At 48.8% G+C, this 22,278-nt stretch overlaps 1 protein-coding gene across 2 annotated transcripts; it reads right to left on the minus strand.

Moving 5' to 3' along the window:
* Nucleotides 1-2,094: 2,094 nt before the first annotated feature.
* On the minus strand, nucleotides 2,095-15,384 carry LOC115081701 (tumor necrosis factor receptor superfamily member 3-like; the record flags this gene model as incomplete). 2 transcript variants are annotated; one of them, XM_029586120.1, is given in 4 exon segments in its annotated part: nucleotides 2,095-2,253; nucleotides 2,979-3,104; nucleotides 3,444-3,516; nucleotides 14,942-15,384. In XM_029586120.1, coding segments are annotated over 4 exon segments (445 nt in total), but the record flags the coding sequence as incomplete, so codon positions are not given.
* Between the last annotated feature and the right edge of the window lie 6,894 nt (nucleotides 15,385-22,278).

A 22,278-nucleotide genomic window follows, 5' to 3' on the forward strand; every position in this document is an offset into this window, starting at 1 on the left:
GACCCCTGAGGTTGTAGTACTGAGGAGAGCTCAGTGTGGGGGTAGTGAGTGTGGGACCCCTGAGGCTGTAGTACTGAGGAGAGCTCAGTGTGGGGGTAGTGAGTGTGGGACCTCTGAGGCTGTAGTACTAAGGAGAGCTCAGTGTGGGGGTAGTGAGTGAGGGACCCCTGAGGCTGTAGTACTGAGGAGAGCTCAGTGTGGGGGTACTGAGTGTGGGACCCCTGAGGCTGTAGTACTGAGGAGTGCTGAGTGTGGGACCCCTGAGGCTGAAGTACTGAGGAGAGCTGAGTGTGGGGGGGAAGTGAGTGTGGGACCCCTGAGGCTGCAGTACTGAGGAGAGCTGAGTGTGGGGGGGAAGTGAGTGTGGGATCCCTGAGGCTGAAGTACTGAGGAGAGCTGAGTGTGGGGGGGAAGTGAGTGTGGGACCCCTGAGGTTGTAGTACTGAGGAGAGCTCAGTGTGGGGTTAGTGAGTGAGGGACCCCTGAGGCTGTAGTACTGAGGAGAGCTCAGTGCGGGGGGTTAGTGAGTGAGGGATCCCTGAGGTTGTAGTACTGAGGAGAGCTCAGTGTGGGGGTACTGAGTGTGGGACCCCTGAGGCTGTAGTACTGAGGAGAGCTCAGTGTGGGGTTAGTGAGTGAGGGATCCCTGAGGTTGTAGTACTGAGGAGAGCTCAGTATGGGGGTAGTGAGTGTGGGACCCCTGAGGCTGTAGTACTGAGGAGAGCTGAGTGTGGGGGTAGTGAGTGTGGGACCCCTGAGGCTGTAGTACTGAGGAGAGCTGAGTGTGGGGGTAGTGAGTGTGGGACCCCTGAGGCTGTAGTACTGAGGAGAGCTGAGTGTGGGGGTACTGAGTGTGGGACCCCTGAGACTGTAGTACTGAGGAGAGCTCAGTGTGGGGGTAGTGAGTGTGGGACCCCTGAGGCTGTAGTACTGAGGAGAGCTCAGTGCGGGGGGTTAGTGAGTGAGTGAGGGATCCCTGAGGTTGTAGTACTGAGGAGAGCTCAGTGTGGGGGTAGTGAGTGTGGGACCTCTGAGGCTGTAGTACTGAGGAGAGCTCAGTGTGGGGTTAGTGAGTGAGGGATCCCTAAGGTTGTAGTACTGAGGAGAGCTCAGTATGGGGGTAGTGAGTGTGGGACCCCTGAGGCTGTAGTACTGAGGAGAGCTCAGTGTGGGGTTAGTGAGTGAGGGATCCCTGAGGTTGTAGTACTGAGGAGAGCTCAGTGTGGGGGGTAGTGAGTGTGGGGACCCCTGAGGCTGTAGTACTGAGGAGAGCTCAGTGCGGGATTAGTGAGTGAGGGATCCCTGAGGTTGTAGTACTGAGGAGAGCTCAGTGTGGGGTTAGTGAGTGAGGGATCCCTGAGGTTGTAGTACTGAGGAGAGCTCAGTAGGGGGGTAGTGAGTGTGGGACCCCTGAGGCTGTAGTACTGAGGAGAGCTCAGTGTGGGGTTAGTGAGTGAGGGATCCCTGAGGTTGTAGTACTGAGGAGAGCTCAGTGTGGGGGTAGTGAGTGTGGGATCCCTGAGGCTGTAGAAGTGGGGAGAGCTCAGTGTGGGTCAGTGAATGAGACTCATGAACCTGTAGTAGCAGAGGAGCTCAGTGTGGGTCAGTGAATGAGACTCATGAGCCTGTAGTAGCAGAGGAGCTCAGTGTGGGTCAGTGAATGAGACTCATGAACCTGTAGTAGCAGAGGAGCTCAGTGTGGGTCAGTGAATGAGACTCATGAACCTGTAGTAGCAGAGGAGCTCAGTGTGGGTCAGTGAATGAGACTCATGAACCTGTAGTAGCAGAGGAGCTCAGTGTGGGTCAGTGAATGAGACTCATGAACCTGTAGTAGCAGAGGAGCTCAGTGTGGGTCAGTGAATGAGACTCATGAACCTGTAGTAGCAGAGGAGCTCAGTGTGGGTCAGTGAATGAGACTCATGAGCCTGTAGTAGCAGAGGAGCTCAGTGTGGGTGCAGTGTGTGTGGGACTCATGAGATTGCAGTTTTGGGGAGAGTGCAGTCTAGGAGCAGGGAGTGTTCTGGGGACAGTTCAGGGTTATACAATGCAAGAGAACCTAGGATATGGTTTTCTGCAGCAGCTGTGCACTCTGACCTGGGCTGGAAACCTCCTTCCCAGGTGGGCATTCTGAGTCAGCTTCACAGTGGGTGCATTCCCCTGGTGTGTCTCCAGAAACGCAGTGTGTGCCATTCATACAGCTGCATTTAGTCTTGTGGGTGAAATTACAAGGTAGAGCCACCTCAAAGCCTAGGACTGTGGAGGAAGATGGAACAATGGTTAGTTTATACCAGAAGGACAAATGGGCATCCTGACAACTTGTGTGCCTTGTGTTTGACTCCCAGGGAGTCGCACCAGGTGCCTGTGACGTCGGAGGCAATCACTTTATTTCCCTGTGCCCCAGCTCTGATCCCGGCTGTGTCTCGGATTCTGACCTTCAAAACGTCACTGATTTATGTGGATAAAAAGCATTTTAACTGTGTTAATAGGTCTGAACATCCTCCTTGCTCAGTGTGGCTAATCTCAGCAGGGGGGTGAGCAGCTGCATCACCGTGGAAGATCTTCTACTCTCCCATGGAACCCCCCAATAATTGATCGAATGATTTCCTGCACACCTCTAATCTCTCTTTAATTCCCTCCCTGTCTTCTCTATTGGATTATTAATTCTGCACTATTGCATTAAGAATTTAACTTTCCATTTTGATTATAACTTGTGGAATATCAAATGTCAATAAAGAAAAGCACACCTGTAGTTGCACAATGTGTGACCTTTTAGCCACATTCAGTGGAGCATTCCCCATCTCTTGCTGACTGTGTGTGACCTCAGGGGAATCCCCTGTGCCTTAGCTCTCTCAGGGGGTCATTACCTCCCTGTGTGTCAGTTCTAATGCACAGAGCTGCTTGTGCACTGTTCGCTGGTTTCTAGCGAGCCCCTCTCATGTACTCACCAGTGTCACAGCAGGCCCCTCTCATGTACTCACCAGTGTCACAGCGGGAACAGCGATAGCACGCTGGCACATAATTCCAGAATTCAGTGAATGTGTTATCTGCACACTGGAGGCAGACTGTGTCCTTCTCAGGGTTGCATTTCTCACTGGCATAGTGTCCTGGGAGGAAAGAGACTTCCTCAAAACAAAAATACACACACCCTGCAGTCTCTCCTCCCTCTCACATCTTCTGTCTACAAATCCCAGCTCCTTACCCTCCCACACAGCCAGCTACTCTCCTGCCATCTTGCCCATCTCTCATATGTTCCTCCCTTTCTCCCACACACTCTGGTGTTTGTCCTCATTTCAGCTTTCCCTCCCTGCCATTCTCCTGCTGTCTCTTCCTCACCTACCCCTAGGTACATACCCGAAATCACATGCTGCTTTCCTGCTGCTTCTCCTCCCTTTACCCTACAGGTGCCAGTAAACCCCTCTGTAGGAGGGACATCCTGCTTTTACCTGGGGGGCAGCGAGAACAACACAATCCATTTTCTTCCAGGTAATATTTGGTTGCCTTCAGGCACTCTTCCTTCTTAACCTCAGTTGGGGAAGACAATAAGAAAGCGAAAAAGGAGGTAAAAATGTGTCCTGGGACCTCCTCCAACAATGCATTCAGCCTCCAATGAAGCATCCAACCTTCAGTGCTCAGTGTGCATAATAAACGTGGGCCCCATTATAGGAAGAGACAGCTGTGTATGTGCAATATACCCAGGTTCCATTATAGGAAGAGACAGCTGTGTATGTGCAGTATACCCAGGTTCCATTATAGGAAGAGACATCTGTGTATGTGCAATATACCCAGGTTCCATTATAGGAAGAGACAGCTGTGTATGTGCAATATACCCAGGTTCCATTATAGGAAGAGACATCTGTGTATGTGCAATATACCCAGGTTCCATTATAGGAAGAGACAGCTGTGTATGTGCAATATACCCAGGTTCCATTATAGGAAGAGACAGCTGTGTATGTGCAATATACCCAGGTTCCATTATAGGAAGAGACATCTGTGTATGTGCAATATACCCAGGTTCCATTATAGGAAGAGACAGCTGTGTATGTGCAATATACCCAGGTTCCATTATAGGAAGAGACAGCTGTGTATGTGCAATATACCCAGGTTCCATTATAGGAAGAGACATCTGTGTATGTGCAATATACCCAGGTTCCATTATAGGAAGAGACAGCTGTGTATGTGCAATATACCCAGGTTCCATTATAGGAAGAGACAGCTGTGTGTGTGCAATATACCCAGGTTCCATTATAGGAAGAGACAGCTGTGTATGTGCAATATACCCAGGCTCCATTATAGGAAGAGACAGTGTATATGTGCAATATACCCAGGTTCCATTATAGGAAGAGACATCTGTGTATGTGCAATATACCCAGGTTCCATTATAGGAAGAGACAGCTGTGTATGTGCAATATACCCAGGTTCCATTACAGGAAGAGACAGTGTATATGTGCAATATACCCAGGTTCCATTACAGGAAGAGACAGTGTGTATGTGCAATATACCCAGGTTCCATTACAGGAAGAGACAGTGTGTATGTGCAATATACCCAGGTTCCATTACAGGAAGAGACAGCTGTGTATGTGCAATATACCCAGGTTCCATTATAGGAAGAGACAGTGTGTATGTGCAATATACCCAGGTTCCATTATAGGAAAAGACAGCTGTGTATGTGCAATATACCCAGGTTCCATTATAGGAAGAGACAGCTGTGTATGTGCAATATACCCAGGTTTCATTATAGGAAGAGACAGCTGTGTATGTGCAATATACCCAGGTTCCATTATAGGAAGAGACAGCTGTGTATGTGCAATATACCCAGGTTCCATTATAGGAAGAGACAGCTGTGTATGTGCAATATACCCAGGTTCCATTATAGGAAGAGACAGCTGTGTATGTGCAATATACCCAGGTTCCATTATAGGAAGAGACAGCTGTGTATGTGCAATATACCCAGGTTCCATTATAGGAAGAGATAGCTGTGTATGTACAATATACCCAGGTTCCATTATAGGAAGAGACAGGTTTGTTTCATTTATTTGTTTATTTTATTTTTGTTTATTTATAGACTGCCATTACCGAAACCCAGGATGGTACGCAATATAACAACCATAAGTTAAAAGTAACAGACATATCAATATAAACAATATATAAAACAGTAAAAATAATAAAACATTATAAAAACAAGCCCCAGTATTTCCTTATGTTTGTGTGTGTATTATACCTAGGTGCCATTACAGGCTGAGGCAGCTTTCTGTAATGTTCCCAGACTCCATTACAGGGTGAGGCAGCTCTATGTGTGTGCAGTATACCAGGACTATATTACAGAGTGTGTGCATAAGGAGAGGAATGGTCAGCAGAAAAAAGGTGATAGCGCCCTTGTATAGGTCCCTGGTGAGACCTCATTGGAATATTTTGTACAATTCTGGAGACCACACCTTCAAAAGGATATAATCCAGTTGGAGTTGTTCCAGAGGGTAGCTACAAAAATAATCAGTGGTCTTCGCTCTAAGGCATATGGGGTCAGAGTTAAGATCTGAACCTGTATACCCTAGAGAGGAAAGGTGAGATAAGGGGAGGTATAACATCTTCAGAGGGATAGCTGTGTTACTCTATTGTAGTACAATGATAGGAATCCAGTGACACCTTGAAGCATGAGCTTTGGAGGACAGAATGATCCATTTCCTCAGATGCATGAAGGAGATGAGTGAAATATATACAGAACAAAGAGAAGGTATTGGATTAGGCAGAACATAGTGTGAAGAGTGTGTTAATAACATTATAGTATAGCCTACTGACAAGTGTGAAAAGACAGAATGATCTGCTAATAGTTAAGTTCATAGGTAGTTGTAGTGAGTTCTGAAGCCATTGTCACTGTTCAGAACTAGGAGGACTTTTTTGATGAATTTCAATTCAGCAGTTTCACCCTGAAGTTGTTGTGCAGGATTTTGGCAACCTTAAGGTCAGATAGAGAATGTCCTGGAAGCCTGAAGGTTGAAATGTTCTTCTATTGGTTTCTGGAAGTTGCTGTTTCTAATGTCAGACTTATATTCAACTGTTATTTTCATTAGGGACTGATCTTTTGGTATTTGTAGAGAGCAGAGGAACATTTCTGGCAGGTAGTGGCATATATTACAATGGGAGAAAAGCAGGTAGGAATGATAGAAATTTTTAAATATCTCCAAGGTTTCTATACACAAACATAGAACCTAAGAAATTGCCATGCTGGGTCAGACCAAGGGTCCATCAAGCCCAGCATCCTGTTTCCAACAGTGGCCAATCCAGGCCATAGGAACCTGGCAATTACCCAAACACTAAGAAGATCCCATGCTACTGATGCAACTAATAGCAGTGGCTATTCCCTAAGTAAAATTGCCATTAATGGACTTCTCCTCCAAGAACTTATCCAAACCTTTTTTGAACCCAGCTACACTAACTGCACTAACCACATCCTCTGGCAACAAATTCCAGAGCTTTATTGTGCGTTGAGTGAAAAAGAACTTTCTCCGATTAGTCTTAAATGTGTTACTTGCTAACTTCATGGAATGCCCCCTAGCCCTTCTATTATTCAAAAGTGTAAATAACCGATTCACATCTACTCGTTCAAGACCTCTCATGATCTTAAAGACCTCTATCATATCCCCCCTCAGCCGTCTCTTCTCCAAGCTGAACAGCCCTAACCTTGTTATGTGCCGTATCGCACCTACTCTGCTTGTAGGATCTGTGACTCCTGCATCAGATGTTATGTGCCGTATCGCACCTACTCTGCTTGTAGTTTCTGTGACTCCTGCATCAGATGTTATGTGCCGTATCGCACCTATTCTGCTTGTAGGTTTCTGTGACTCCTGCATCAGATGTTATGTGCCGTATCGCACCTACTCTGCTTGTAGGTTTCTGTGACTCCTGCATCAGATGTTATGTGCCATATCGCACCTATTCTGCTTGTAGTTTCTGTGACTCCTGCATCAGATGTTAAGTGCCGTATCACACCTATTCTGCTTGCAGGTTTCTGTGACTCCTTCATGAGATGTTATGTGCCGTATCGCACCTATTCTGCTTGTAGTTTCTGTGACTCCTACATCAGATGTTATGTGCCGTATCGCACCTATTCTGCTTGCAGGTTTCTGTGACTCCTTCATGAGATGTTATGTGCCGTATCGCACCTATTCTGCTTGTAGTTTCTGTGACTCCTGCATCAGATGTTATGTGCCGTATCACACCTATTCTGCTTGTAGGTCTGCCAGGATCCAGGAGTGTCACACACCATGATTTTTTACAGCCACCTTACACCTGCAGAGGGACCTTTTGCCAGAGTCCTCTCATGCTTGGTGCAGTGTCAGCACAAACACCATTCCCTCTCCAGTAAAGCAATGAGTCAAAGAATACTGGTGCTGAGAAAGACAGGGGTAACTCCCTCCTTCCTGTGAAGTGAAAGGAAGAGCTGCAAGGTGCATAGTTTAGAAAAGAAATCAGCACAGGAGTTAACATTATCTCCTGAGACAGTAAAGCAGCAGTGCTGCCAGAGCCTTGTCAGTAATGGACTTCTCCTCCAAGAACTTATCCAATCCTTTTTTAAACACAGCTATACTAACTGCACTAACCACATTCTCTGGCAACAAATTCCAGAGCTTAATTGTGCGTTGAGTGAAAAAGAACTTTCTCCAATTAGTTTTAAATGTGCCCCATGCTAACTTCATGGCATGCCCCCTAGTCTTTCTATTATCCGAAAGAGTAAATAACCGATTCACATTTACCTGTTCTAGACCTCTCATGATTTTAAACACCTTTATCATATCCCCCCTCAGCTGTCTCTTCTCCAAGAGGCCATCGTGGAAAGATTAAACATTTTCTTTGCTTCAGCGTTTACTGAAGAGGATGTTGGGAGATACCGGTTCCGGAGAAGGTTTTCATGGGTGATGTTTCAGATGAACTGACCCAAATCACTGTGAACCTGGAAGATGTGGTAGGCCTGATTGACAAACTAAAGAGTAGTAAATCACATGGACCGGATGGTATATGCCCCAGGGTTCTGAAGGAACTAAAAAATGAAATTTCAGATCTATTACAATTAATTTGTAACTTATCATTAAAATCATCCAATATACCTAAAGATTAGAAGATGGCCAATGTAACTCCGATATATAAAAAGGGATCCAGGGGTTATCCGGGAAACTATAGACCAGTGAGCCTGACTTCAGTGCCGGGAAAAATCATGGAATCTGTTATAAAGAATAAAATCACAAAACATTTAGGTAGACATGGTTTGATGAGAGACAGCCAGCATGGATTTACCCAAGGGAAGTCTTGCCTCACAAATCTACTACATTTTTTTGAAGGAGTTAATAAACATGTGGATAAAGGTGAACTGGTAGATGAGTGTATTTGGATTTTCAGAAGGCGTTTGACAAAATCCCTCATGAGAGGCTTCTAAGAAAACTAAAAAGTCAAAGGATAGGAGGCGATGTACTTTTGTGGATTACAAACTGGTTAAAAGACAGGAAACAGAGAGTAGGATTAAATGGTCAATTTCTCAGTGGAAAAGGGTAAACAGTGGAGTGCCTCAGGGATCTGTACTTGGACAGGTGCTTTTCAGTATATTTATAAATGATCTGGAAAGGAATACAACGAGTGAGGTGATCAAATTTGCGGATGATACAAAATTATTCAGAGTAGTTAAATCACAAGCAGACTGTGATAAATTGCAGGAGGACCTTGTGAGACTGGAAGATTGGGCATCCAAATGGCAGATGAAATGTAATGTGGATAAGTGCAAGGTGATGCATATAGGGAAAAATAACCCTTGCTGTAGTTACACGATGTTAGGTTCTATCTTAGGAGCTACCACCCAGGAAAAAGATCTAGGTGCCATAGTGGATAAGACATTGAAATCGTTGGCTCAGTGTGCTGTGCTGATCAAAAAAAGCAAACAGAATGCTAGGAATTATGAAGAAGGGAATTGAAAATAAAACGGAGGATGTCACAATGCCTCTGTATCAGTGCATGATGAGACCGCATTCTGGTCATCACATCTCAAAAAGGATAGATACAGCTGCACTGCAAAAAGTGGGGAGAAGGGCGACCAAAATGATAAGTGGCATGGAACGGCTCCTCTATGAGGAAAGGCTGAAGAGGTTAGGGCTGTTCAGTTTGGAGGGTGGATATGATAGAAGTCTACAAAATCAGGAAAGGACTTGAGCAAGTTAATGTAAATCGGTTATTTACTCTCTCAGATATAATAGAAGGACCAGGGGGCACTCCATGAAGTTAGCAAGTAGCACATTTAAAACCAATTGAAGAAAATTCTTTTTCACTCAGTGCATAGTTACGCTCTGGAATTCATTGCCAGAGGATGTGGTTACAGCAGTTAGTGTAACTGGGTTTAAAAAAGGTTTGGAAAAATCCATAAACTGCTATTAATAAGCAATAGTAGCTTGAGATTTATTTAATGTTTGGGTAATTGCCAGGTTCTTATGGCCTGGATTGGCCACTGTTGGAAACAGGATACTGGGCTTGATGGACCCTTAGTCTGACCCAGTATGGCATGTTGTTCTTATGTTCTTATGCCTGGACTGATTTACAGGGAGAAACAGCTTAGTGTGTGTATGTATAGCATAGCTGGGCTGTATTAGAGGGAAGACAGCTCTGTGTGTTGGCATGCTTGGTCAGTAACTGAGAGACAGCTCCGTATCAGGTTGATGCGATGTAGTATGCTCAGCCGAGCGCACGGCTTTACACACGGTTAGATGCGTATTTTGGACGTGCAATAATGGGATAAGCATGTCCAAAAAGCACATCCAAACCAGCACAGAGCTCATCACATGTACATTCATGTTGATGAGGCTTTTAGCTATTGCCCACCTATGCAAAAAAAAAAAGTGCTCCCGACAGGTACATCTGTACTCTCAAAACGTAACGTCTGCCCCGGAGCTCAATTAATGAGCATCCGTTTTCCTAACTCCCACTGACAGCTTTCTTTCCTGGATGCACAATTCTCCCTACCGCCTCCTTTTTACCGTGGCAGCTCATTTAAATATTAAATCAGACGCTCGGGAGCGGTGGATCGGTGCGCATTAGGAGTGCACCGATATTGCATCAGCCTGCATGTGTGTAGTACCCCAGGCTCTATCACAAGGAGAGAGCGCTCTGTACTTGTGTAATATTTTTGGGATCCTGTTACATTTGGCTGGCTGCAGCCTTTCCACAGTCCGCCACACTGACCCTGCTGCCTCCTTAGGTGTGCACGTGTGCCACACAGTGCCTCTTAAGGACCCAGAGCAGGAATAGGGTGGCCAACTTTTCCATACATCTGGACTGAACACTTCAGGACGTTGGGGAGGGAGTGTGCCCTCCCACTTATTTGCATAAATTTACTCCCACTGTCCCTGAACCTGCAACCATTCTGCATCCAGTTCCCGCTATTCACTCTCTGCTTCACACATGTCCACACATTTTCTCTTTTTCACTCACACTCATACACACTTTTCCCCTGATATGCTGTCACACACACACACACGCACACCTTCTCTCCCACTCTCTCATACACACACATTCTTGCTCCCATTCACATACATGCTGTCTCGTATACACATGCTCATGCTGTTTCTCTCTCTCCCTCACACACACACACACACACACACATTCTCTCCCACTCTCTCATACACACACATTCTCACTCCCATTCACATACATACTGTCTCGTATACACATGCTCATGCTCTGTTTCTCTCTCCCTCACACACACACACCTTCTCTCCCACTCTCTCATACACACACATTCTTGCTCCCATTCACATACATGCTGTCTCGTATACCCATGCTCTGTTTCTCTCTCCCTCACACACACACACACACACCTTCTCTCCCACTCTCTCATACACACACATTCTCGCTCCCATTCACATATATACTGTCTCATATACACATGCTCTGTTTCTCTCTCTCTCTCCCTCACACACACACACACCTTCTCTCCCACTCTCTCATACACACACATTCTCGCTCCCATTCACATATATACTGTCTCGTATACACATGCTCTGTTTCTCTCTCTCTCTCCCTCACACACACACACACACCTTCTCTCCCACTCTCTCATACACACACATTCTCGCTCCCATTCACATACATACTGTCTCGTATATACATGCTCATGCTCTGTTTCTCTCTCTCCGTCACACACACACACACACCTTCTCTCCCACTCTCTCATACACACACATTCTTGCTCCCATTCACATACATGCTGTCTCATATACACATGCTCATGCTCTGTTGCTCTCTCCCTCACACACACACACACACACACACACACCTTCTCTCCCACTCTCTCATACATACACATTCTCGCTCCCATTCACATACATGCTGACTCGCATACACATGCTCATGCTCTGTTTCTCTCTCCCTCACACACACACACACACCTTCTCTCCCACTCTCTCATACACACACATTCTTGCTCCCATTCACATACATGCTGTCTCGTATACACATGCTCATGCTCTGTTGCTCTCTCCCTCACACATACACACACACCTTCTCTCCCACTCTCTCATACACACACATTCTCTCTCCCATTCACATACATGCTGTCTCGTATACACATGCTCATGCTGTTTCTCTCTCTCCCTCACACACACACACACACACACACATTCTCTCCCACTCTCTCATACACACACATTCTCGCTCCCATTCACATACATACTGTCTCGTATACACATGCTCATGCTCTGTTTCTCTCTCTCTCTCCGTCACACACACACACACCTTCTCTCCCACTCTCTCATACACACACATTCTCGCTCCCATTCACATACATACTGTCTCGTATACACATGCTCATGCTGTTTCTCTCTCTCTCTCTCTCACACACACACACACCTTCTCTCCCACTCTCTCATACACACACATTCTTGCTCCCATTCACATACATGCTGTCTCATATACACATGCTCATGCTCCGTTGCTCTCTCCTTCACACACACACACACACACACACACACACACCTTCTCTCCCACTCTCTCATACATACACATTCTCGCTCCCATTCACATACATGCTGACTCGCATACACATGCTCATGCTCTGTTTCTCTCTCCCTCACACACACACACACCTTCTCTCCCACTCTCTCATACACACACATTCTTGCTCCCATTCACATACATGCTGTCTCGTATACACATGCTCATGCTCTGTTGCTCTCTCCCTCACACATACACACACCTTCTCTTCCACTCTCTCATACACACACATTCTCGCTCCCATTCACATACATGCTGTCTCATATACACATGCTCATGCTGTTTCTCTCTCTCCCTCACATACACACACACATTCTCTCCCACTCTCTCATACACACACATTCTCACTCCCATTCACATACATGCCATCTCTTATACGCATGCTCATGCTCTGTTTCTCTCTCTACCTCACACACACACACACATTCTCTCCCACTCTCGTATACACACACATTCTCGCTCCCGTTCACATACATGCTGTCTCGTATACCCATGCTCATGCTCTGTTTCTCTTTCTCCCTCACACACACACACACACACACACACACATACACACACATACCTTCTCTCCCACTCTCTCATACTCACACATTCTCGCTCCTATTAACATACATGCTGTCTCACATACACATGCTCTGTTTCTCTCTCCTTCACACAAACACACACATTCTCTCCCACTCTCTCATACACACACATTCTCACTCCCATTCACATTCATGCTGACTCGCATACACATGCTCATGCTCTGTTTCTCTCTCTCCTTCACACACTCACACACACCCCTCTCCCTCAGGCCAGGTCTCTCCCCACGAGATTCACCTGGACCTGGCGGCAAGCTGAAGATGGATCTGAGTCTAATGCAATGTCATCCGGGGTCTCCATAGCCTGCCCTAGTTTTATTTCTTCTTCCCACCTGTTTTCATTCTTGGCAAATCACCAATCATCCCTTAGCTTAACTCTTCACCACTCCGTGGGTTCCCCAGTCCATTATTGTCACAGATACATAAACCTTTAGTCCTGGCCTGTACCTCCTGCCATTGGCTGCGCACCCCTGCGACTGATTGGCCAAAGCATCTGCTCCTCACACCCAGGGGAGTGGAGAGGTTGACTGGAACAACTGAGTGATGGCTTCCTTCCTCCTAGGGCCACTGGGATGGGGGTGATGGGGTCTGCCAGATTGGGGATGGGTCAGTGTTGCTAACTGGTTATCTTTATAAGCAGACTCTGTACAATTAGTTTGAAAACTGGTCTGTCTGGTCTAGAACTGGACATTGGTCACTCTAGGCAGGAATCCACTTAGCAGGAGACTCCTGATGATGTCATGGGGATGGGTATTTAAACCCAGCCAAGACTTCACCTCTTCGCCTCAGCAAGGGTCTCCAGCATTGCCTGCAGTACTTATCTCTTTCAGGCTGACCTGTCTTGCCCTGTCTCTGTTGCCTCTCGCTTTCTGCCTGCCTTGTCTTCTGGGTCTTGTCTGTCTTGTCCTGATTCTTCAGTTCTGACCTCTGCTTCAGACTTTGGCTACTCCCTTGCTTGCTGCTTGGACCCTGCCTGCTGCCTGCCCTGACTCTCAGTCCCCCTCGGGACTCCCTATGCCCTTCCCCTGAACCTGCGGGGAATGGGGCAGCTTGTCCCAGACCATGGTGTCTTTGCCTGCTGTCAGCGGGGGCCTAGTGGGCCGAATCAGCTTTGCCACAGCACAAGGGCTTACAATCATTACGCGCTTACATGATTTACATGAAGCTGCAGCATCAGGGGAGGGGGGGCTTGGATTCAGACAGCAGCCAACGCTGGGCCCTGACTTTAGATATTAGATATTATAGAACAAGCGCGGGACTGCTTCTACAGCTAAGTCCAAAAGCAAAGCCCCTTGCAGCAGCAGCAGCAGCACTGCATGGATTATCAGGAAGCCTGCTCACCCTGCAGTAATTCTGTTATGGCTGTGACTGCTGCTTGGTTTTGGTTGTTAATATTACTGCTCTTGGGGGTAACCGGCACAGAGCAGCAGTTGCTGTCAGAAGAAACTTGCTGGGCAGAGTGGATGAAGTATTTGTTTTCTTCTGCCATCATTGCTATGTTACTAGTTTCCTTTAGAAGGCTGTGTTACATCAGAGGGATGGGATAACAGGTGACTTGTGACATCAGACCGATGATATTTATAACGGTCCTGTGCCATGAGAAACATAGAAATATGATGGCAGGGACAAGACCATTCGGCCAGCGTAGCCTCATCTCTACCACTCCTTCAGAGATGCCTCGTGCGTATCCCATGCCATCTCCACCGGGACGTAGTCAATATCAATTCAATTTTACAGCCATGCTGCAGGCATTTCTTTTATCTAGATTAATAACATTTGTTACATTTAGGAGTTCCTAAAAAAGTCAATTTGAGTTTTACAATCGCAAAGATGGTAAGAGGATCTGATGAGAGAGAGAATTTACCCACAGTTTAAGGAGGATAAATTACATTCCTGTTCCATCCTTGCATTCAGCAGATGCAAAGCTATTTAATATTCCTACTGTACGAGAAGCAAAACTGCAGGAGACGTAAACAAGGGCATTTGTAGTCTCCATTCCTGTACCAAATAAACTTTGAATTGAGAACAATTACATAGTATTTCCCATTGGCTGAAATATGGATGTTTTATTCCAGGTTATTTTGTTGGAGATGAGCAGCAGCATTATTATTTTGTCATATATATATATGTTCTTTGTATGATGTGTGTTTGAATTGTAGGTGTGTATTGCTGAGATCCTCAGTGAACATGTAAGTAGATTTTGTGGAATATAAGAAAATAAAATGTCAATAACAGCAAAGATCAAGTCAATGAAATCTCAGGGCCATCACCCCTGACGCTCTGTGGCTAAAACAAGTGAATGCTAAGCCTAAGTTCCCCCTAACTTTATGCCATCTTACCTGAGCAGGTGCAGAGGATGAGAAGAGCCAGAGAAGAGCCAGCAACAGCAAAGCCCCGTGCAGAGGAAGGCCGCGAGCTGCAGTCATCCCAGGGAATCAGAGGGGCCCCTCGTCTGTGCTGGTGCGAGGGCAGGAGGGGAGAGGGCTGCTCGTTCAGGTCACCCGCCCCAGCCTGGGGATATCCAGGGTTGCCCCACCTTCCTGGACCTCTTCAAACTCTGTAAAGCAGGAAACTGCTGCCTCCTGCCAGAAGTGAAACTGCTGGAGCTTCCAGGTCTGGGAGGGACAGAGAGGGCTGGACAGCAAGCAATGGATGACGGGAGACTTAGGGTATGTCACAATCACTACCAGGAACTGAGAGAGACAGAGAGAGAGAGGAGAGCACCTCCGCTCCTACCGCAGAGACAGCCAGCCCTCCCCCTCCTATCCTCTCCTCTCACACAGACCCATGCCTTCCTCTCCTGACACACAGCCCTCTCCCCCTCTCCTCTCAGACAGACCCATGCCTTCCTCTCCTGACACACAGCCCTCTCCCTCCTCTCCTCTCAGACAGACCCATGCCTTCCTCTCCTGACACACAGCCCTCTCCCTCCTCTCCTCTCAGACAGACCCATGCCTTCCTCTCCTGACACACAGCCCTCTCCCCCCTCTCCTCTCAGACAGACCCATGCCTTCCTCTCCTGACACACAGCCCTCTCCCCCTCTCCTCTCAGACAGACCCATGCCTTCCTCTCCTGACACACAGCCCTCTCCCCCTCTCCTCTCACACAGACCCATGCCTTCCTCTCCTGACACACAGCCCTCCCCCTCCTATCCTCTCCTCTCACACAGACCCATGCCTTCCTCTCCTGACACACAGCCCTCTCCCTCCTCTCCTCTCAGACAGACCCATGCCTTCCTCTCCTGACACACAGCCCTCTCCCTCCTCTCCTCTCAGACAGACCCATGCCTTCCTCTCCTGACACACAGCCCTCTCCCTCCTATCCTCTCACACAGACCCATGCCTTCCTCTCCTGACACACAGCCCTCCCCCTCCTATCCTCTCCTCTCAGACAGACCCATGCCTTCCTCTCCTGACACACAGCCCTCTCCCTCCTCTCCTCTCACACAGACCCATGCCTTCCTCTCCTGACACACAGCCCTCTCCCCCTCTCCTCTCAGACAGACCCATGCCTTCCTCTCCTGACACACAGCCCTCTCCCCCTCTCCTCTCAGACAGACCCATGCCTTCCTCTCCTGACACACAGCCCTCTCCCTCCTCTCCTCTCAGACAGACCCATGCCTTCCTCTCCTGACACACAGCCCTCTCCCTCCTCTCCTCTCAGACAGGCCCATGCCTTCCTCTCCTGACACACAGCCCTCTCCCCCTCTCCTCTCAGACAGACCCATGCCTTCCTCTCCTGACACACAGCCCTCTCCCTCCTCTCCTCTCAGACAGACCCATGCCTTCCTCTCCTGACACACAGCCCTCTCCCTCCTCTCCTCTCAGACAGGCCCATGCCTTCCTCTCCTGACACACAGCCCTCTCCCCCTCTCCTCTCAGACAGACCCATGCCTTCCTCTCCTGACACACAACCCTCTCCCTCCTCTCCTCTCAGACAGACCCATGCCTTCCTCTCCTGACACACAGCCCTCTCCCTCCTCTCCTCTCAGACAGGTCCATGCCTTCCTCTCCTGACACACAGCCCTCTCCCCCTCTCCTCTCAGACAGACCCATGCCTTCCTCTCCTGACACACAGCCCTCTCCCTCCTCTCCTCTCAGACAGACCCATGCCTTCCTCTCCTGACACACAGCCCTCTCCCTCCTCTCCTCTCAGACAGACCCATGCCTTCCTCTCCTGACACACAGCCCTCTCCCTCCTCTCCTCTCAGACAGACCCATGCCTTCCTCTCCTGACACACAGCCCTCTCCCCCTCTCCTCTCAGACAGACCCATGCCTTCCTCTCCTGACACACAGCCCTCTCCCTCCTCTCCTCTCAGACAGACCCATGCCTTCCTCTCCTGACACAAAGCCCTCTCCCTCCTCTCCTCTCAGACAGGTCCATGCCTTCCTCTCCTGACACACAGCCCTCTCCCCCTCTCCTCTCAGACAGACCCATGCCTTCCTCTCCTGACACACAGCCCTCTCCCTCCTCTCCTCTCAGACAGACCCATGCCTTCCTCTCCTGACACACACAGCCCTCTCCCTCCTCTCCTCTCAGACAGACCCATGCCTTCCTCTCCTGACACACAGCCCTCTCCCCCTCTCCTCTCAGACAGACCCATGCCTTCCTCTCCTGACACACAGCCCTCTCCCTCCTCTCCTCTCAGACAGGCCCATGCCTTCCTCTCCTGACACACAGCCCTCTCCCCCTCTCCTCTCAGACAGACCCATGCCTTCCTCTCCTGACACACAGCCCTCTCCCCCCTCTCCTCTCAGACAGACCCATGCCTTCCTCTCCTGACACACAGCCCTCTCCCCCTCTCCTCTCAGACAGACCCATGCCTTCCTCTCCTGACACACAACCCTCTCCCCCTCTCCTCTCAGACAGACCCATGCCTTCCTCTCCTGACACACAGCCCTCTCCCTCTCCCCCTCTCCTCTCAGACAGACCCATGCCTTCCTCTCCTGACACACAGCCCTCTCCCTCTCCCCCTCTCCTCTCAGACAGACCCATGCCTTCCTCTCCTGACACACAGCCCTCTCCCCCCCTCTCCTCTCAGACAGACCCATGCCTTCCTCTCCTGACACACAGCCCTCTCCCCCTCTCCTCTCAGACAGACCCATGCCTTCCTCTCCTGACACACAGCCCTCTCCCCCCTCTCCTCTCAGACAGACCCATGCCTTCCTCTCCTGACACACAGCCCTCTCCCCCTCTCCTCTCAGACAGACCCATGCCTTCCTCTCCTGACACACAACCCTCTCCCCCTCTCCTCTCAGACAGACCCATGCCTTCCTCTCCTGACACACAGCCCTCTCCCTCTCCCCCTCTCCTCTCAGACAGACCCATGCCTTCCTCTCCTGACACACAGCCCTCTCCCTCTCCCCCTCTCCTCTCAGACAGACCCATGCCTTCCTCTCCTGACACACAGCCCTCTCCCCCTCTCTTCTCAGACAGACCCATGCCTTCCTCTCCTGACACACAGCCCTCTCCCCCTCTCCTCTCAGACAGACCCATGCCTTCCTCTCCTGACACACAGCCCTCTCCCCCTCTCCTCTCAGACAGACCCATGCCTTCCTCTCCTGACACACAACCCTCTCCCCCTCTCCTCTCAGACAGACCCATGCCTTCCTCTCCTGACACACAGCCCTCTCCCTCTCCCCCTCTCCTCTCAGACAGACCCATGCCTTCCTCTCCTGACACACAGCCCTCTCCCTCCTCTCCTCTCAGACAGACCCATGCCTTCCTCTCCTGACACACAGCCCTCTCCCTCTCCCCCTCTCCTCTCAGACAGGCCCATGCCTTCCTCTCCTGACACACAGCCCTCTCCCCCTCTCCTCTCAGACAGACCCATGCCTTCCTCTCCTGACACACAGCCCTCTCCCCCTCTCCTCTCAGACAGACCCATGCCTTCCTCTCCTGACACACAGCCCTCTCCCCCTCTCCTCTCAGACAGACCCATGCCTTCCTCTCCTGACACACAGCCCTCTCCCCCTCTCGTCACAGACAGACCCATGCCTTCCTCTCCTGACACACAGCCCTCTCCCCCTCTCCTCTCAGACAGACCCATGCCTTCCTCTCCTGACACACAGCCCTCTCCCTCCTCTCCTCTCAGACAGACCCATGCCTTCCGCTCCTGACACACAGCCCTCTCCCCCTCTCCTCTCAGACAGGCCCATGCCTTCCTCTCCTGACACACAGCCCTCTCCCCCTCTCCTCTCAGACAGACCCATGCCTTCCTCTCCTGACACACAGCCCTCTCCCTCCTCTCCTCTCAGACAGACCCATGCCTTCCTCTCCTGACACACAGCCCTCTCCCCCTCTCCTCTCAGACAGGCCCATGCCTTCCTCTCCTGACACACAGCCCTCTCCCTCTCCCCCTCTCCTCTCAGACAGACCCATGCCTTCCTCTCCTGACACACAGCCCTCTCCCCTCTCCTCTCAGACAGACCCATGCCTTCCTCTCCTGACACACAGCCCTCTCCCCCTCTCCTCTCAGACAGACCCATGCCTTCCTCTCCTGACACACAGCCCTCTCCCTCCTCTCCTGACAGCCTTTCCCCCCTCCGCTTACTGAGTCAGTTCCTGTGATTTTCATATGAATGTTTATGTTTAAGAAAAAGATATCCACACATACATACATCCTCTGCCTTCCACCTCACCATCTTTCTTTTCTTTCCACTAGGGTCACCCACAGTCTGATCCAACACTTGCTTTGCCCTCTGGCATCGAGGGAGCTGTAGTTCCTACTTGTGTTAGAGAAATGAGTAGTACAACTCCCATAATGCATTGGGTAAAAGGAGGACCAGCTCAGCCTCACCTTTCACCTCTGCACCCCCCCCCCCATCACTAGCCCCTTGCTGGGATTATCTCACCCTCCCCCCCCCAAAAAAAAGTACTAAGCCCTCTGCCTTGCCTGCCCTCTTTCAGCTTCCTCTTCTGTCCTGTCCTGCACCTCTGCCCTCCTCTCTCTGCACAGGCTGCCACTCCCTCCCTGTGTCTCCCTCCTCCCTGTCCCCTGCCCATGTGGGTCCTCTCTTCCTAGAAATGAAGGTCCCTGGAGTCGGGGGTCAGTGTCAGCGTCCCTGCAGTCACCCCCTCTCGGCTTTCCTTTACAAACTGGAGGCTGCATTTGCAGATTTCTAGGTCCTGCTGCTTTGGGAAGCAAGAGAGGTGACTTGAGGGAAGACCATTAGCGTTCCCAGCACTTTCTTATAAGGAACATCCCAAATTTTGGAACAAACATTGCTTCTCCATTTGTACTCAGTATGGAAAGTGAGTTATAGTCAGCAACGCTAGTGGGAGGTAGGGAGCCTGGAGAGGAAGCGAACGATGGGAGGCCTAGAAAGTGCATAAAATACCAAATAAAGGACCAACATTAGAGATAGAAACATGAAGACAAAAACTGAATCGGAAATCCCAAGACGCCAAACTCTGCACTGAAGAACCAGAACCAGCCATGCATTTCCTCCTGTGCTAAGCAAAATGTAAAGAGAGAAGAGACGCACATTTCCCAAAGCTGAGAGAGAAAATCACAGACTTCCCACAAAAGAAGGAGCAGGAAAACCTGCGTCTAATCCTGGGGGAAAGAGGAGAAACAGCAGCAAGAGCAGCAGAGTCTGTGGATCCTGCCCCGGGGCCAGAACTAGGATCTGAGCAGAGACAATCCGGACCAGCACCAGAACCCGGGATCTGAGCAGAGACAATCCAGACCAGTAGCAGAACCGGGGAATCTGAGCAGAGACAATCCGGACCAGCACCAGAACATGGATCTGAGCAGAGACAATTCAGACCAGCACCAGAACCCGGTATCTGAGCAGAGAGAATACGGACCAGCACCAGAACCAGGATCTGAGCAGAGACAATCCGGACCGGCACCAGAACTGAGCAGAGACAATCCGGACCAGCACCAGAGCCAGCCATGCATTTCCCCCTGCACTGTGCAAAATGCAAAGAGAGAAGAGACGCACATTTCCCAAAGCTGAGAGAGAAAATCACAGACTTCCCACAAAAGAAGGAGCAGGAAAACCTGCGTCTAATCCTGGGGGAAAGAGGAGAAACAGCAGCGAGAGCAGCAGAGTCTGTGGGATCCTGCGAAAGGCTTATGAGATGAGACTGATGGAGCTTAATATGTGCACCCTAGACGAGAGAAGCGAGAGGGAAGATGTGATACAGACCTTCAGATACCTGAAAGGAATTAATAATGCACAAAAATCAAACTTTTTCTTATGGAAAGGAAGCTGCAGAACTAGAGGTCAAGATATGAAACTCCAAGGAGGAAGACTCAAGAACAATGTCAGGAAATGTTTCTTCATGGAGAGAGAATGCCCTCCCGGAAACGGCTCGGGGTGGCCTGCACGAAGCTGCAGTTGCTACTACCCTTAAAAAGAAATCCTCATTGGGCAGACTAAATGGACCATTCTGGTCTTTGTTGCTATAATGAGAGGAAGGGAGAGTGAGTGAGAGCGAGAGAAAATCTGAACACAGAGGACAGTAGGACAGAAAGTGTCTCTGTCTCCAGAATAGCCTTACTCCCTAGACAGGAAATACAGGAACTGCACACCCCCCCCTTTCTCTCCCAAATACCTCTCAGGCTCTGCTTCATGCCTTCCCCTCACCTCTCTCTAATCTTCCAGTACATTACCCTGTATTAGAAAACGTCCTGTTGTGGATCGGTAACTAATTAAAGGACAGGAAGCAGCGAGGAGGCTTAAATGCTCAGTTTTTCCAGTGCAGAGAAGTGAAAAGTGGAGCGCCTCAGGGATCTGCAGCGGGATATCTCTTTGTTATTCATAAATGATCTGGAAAAGGGAAGAACGAATGAAGTAATCAAATCTGCAGCTGACTCAAAATTATTCAAAGTAGTTTAAAAAAGAAGGCTAAAGTTAGACTGTTGAAGCCAACTTCCCTCAGCAGAGTCCTCCTGTGGTTGTGACTTGAGTTATATCTTAGAAAACCTGAATTTTTCTATTCTTCATTCTAGTTTTTCTGCATCTGGTACCCCTTCTTGCCCTGCTTGATTCAATTATCACTGGGAGCAACCTGCCGTCTAATGTTATTCTTGGTGAAAGGCAGAATATAAAATGTTGATAAATAAATAATAAAACAGCAGTTGATTGTGAGGAATTACAGGAGGACATTGCGAGTCTGGGCATCTAAATAACATTTAATGTGAACAAGTGTAAAGTGAGGTACATAGGGAAAAATAATCCATATCAGGAGTTACTATCCAGGAAAAAGACACTGGGGTCATTGTGGACAGGAACTCCATGTGCGGCAGCAAATAGACGGTTAAGGATTATCTGGAAAGGAATTACAAAGAAAAGAGGGAATATAATAATAATAATATAATAATGCCCGTGTATCGCTCTCAGGGTGGCCACACATTGAATGTTCAATGCAATTTCAGTTGCCACACCTCAAAGAAAGATGTAGCAGAACTAGGAAAGATAGAGAGAAGGGTAATAAAACTGATTGGAGCAAGTACGCAGGCTGGAGAAGAGATGACTTGGATATCTCGGAGGTTTATAGACTGGAAGAGATTAATAGGGAACTTACACTATTAAATAGGGCTAGGGGACGCTACCTGAAACTTATCAGCTAAGATTTAAAACAAACTGAAGAAAGTAGACAGCATATAATTTAAGGTATAGAACCTGTGGTTAAAGAGTGAAGTGTAGCTTAGTTTTTAAGGT

Source organism: Rhinatrema bivittatum, unplaced genomic scaffold (genome assembly GCF_901001135.1).
Source record: "Rhinatrema bivittatum unplaced genomic scaffold, aRhiBiv1.1, whole genome shotgun sequence".
Taxonomy (NCBI): Eukaryota; Metazoa; Chordata; class Amphibia; order Gymnophiona; family Rhinatrematidae; genus Rhinatrema; species Rhinatrema bivittatum.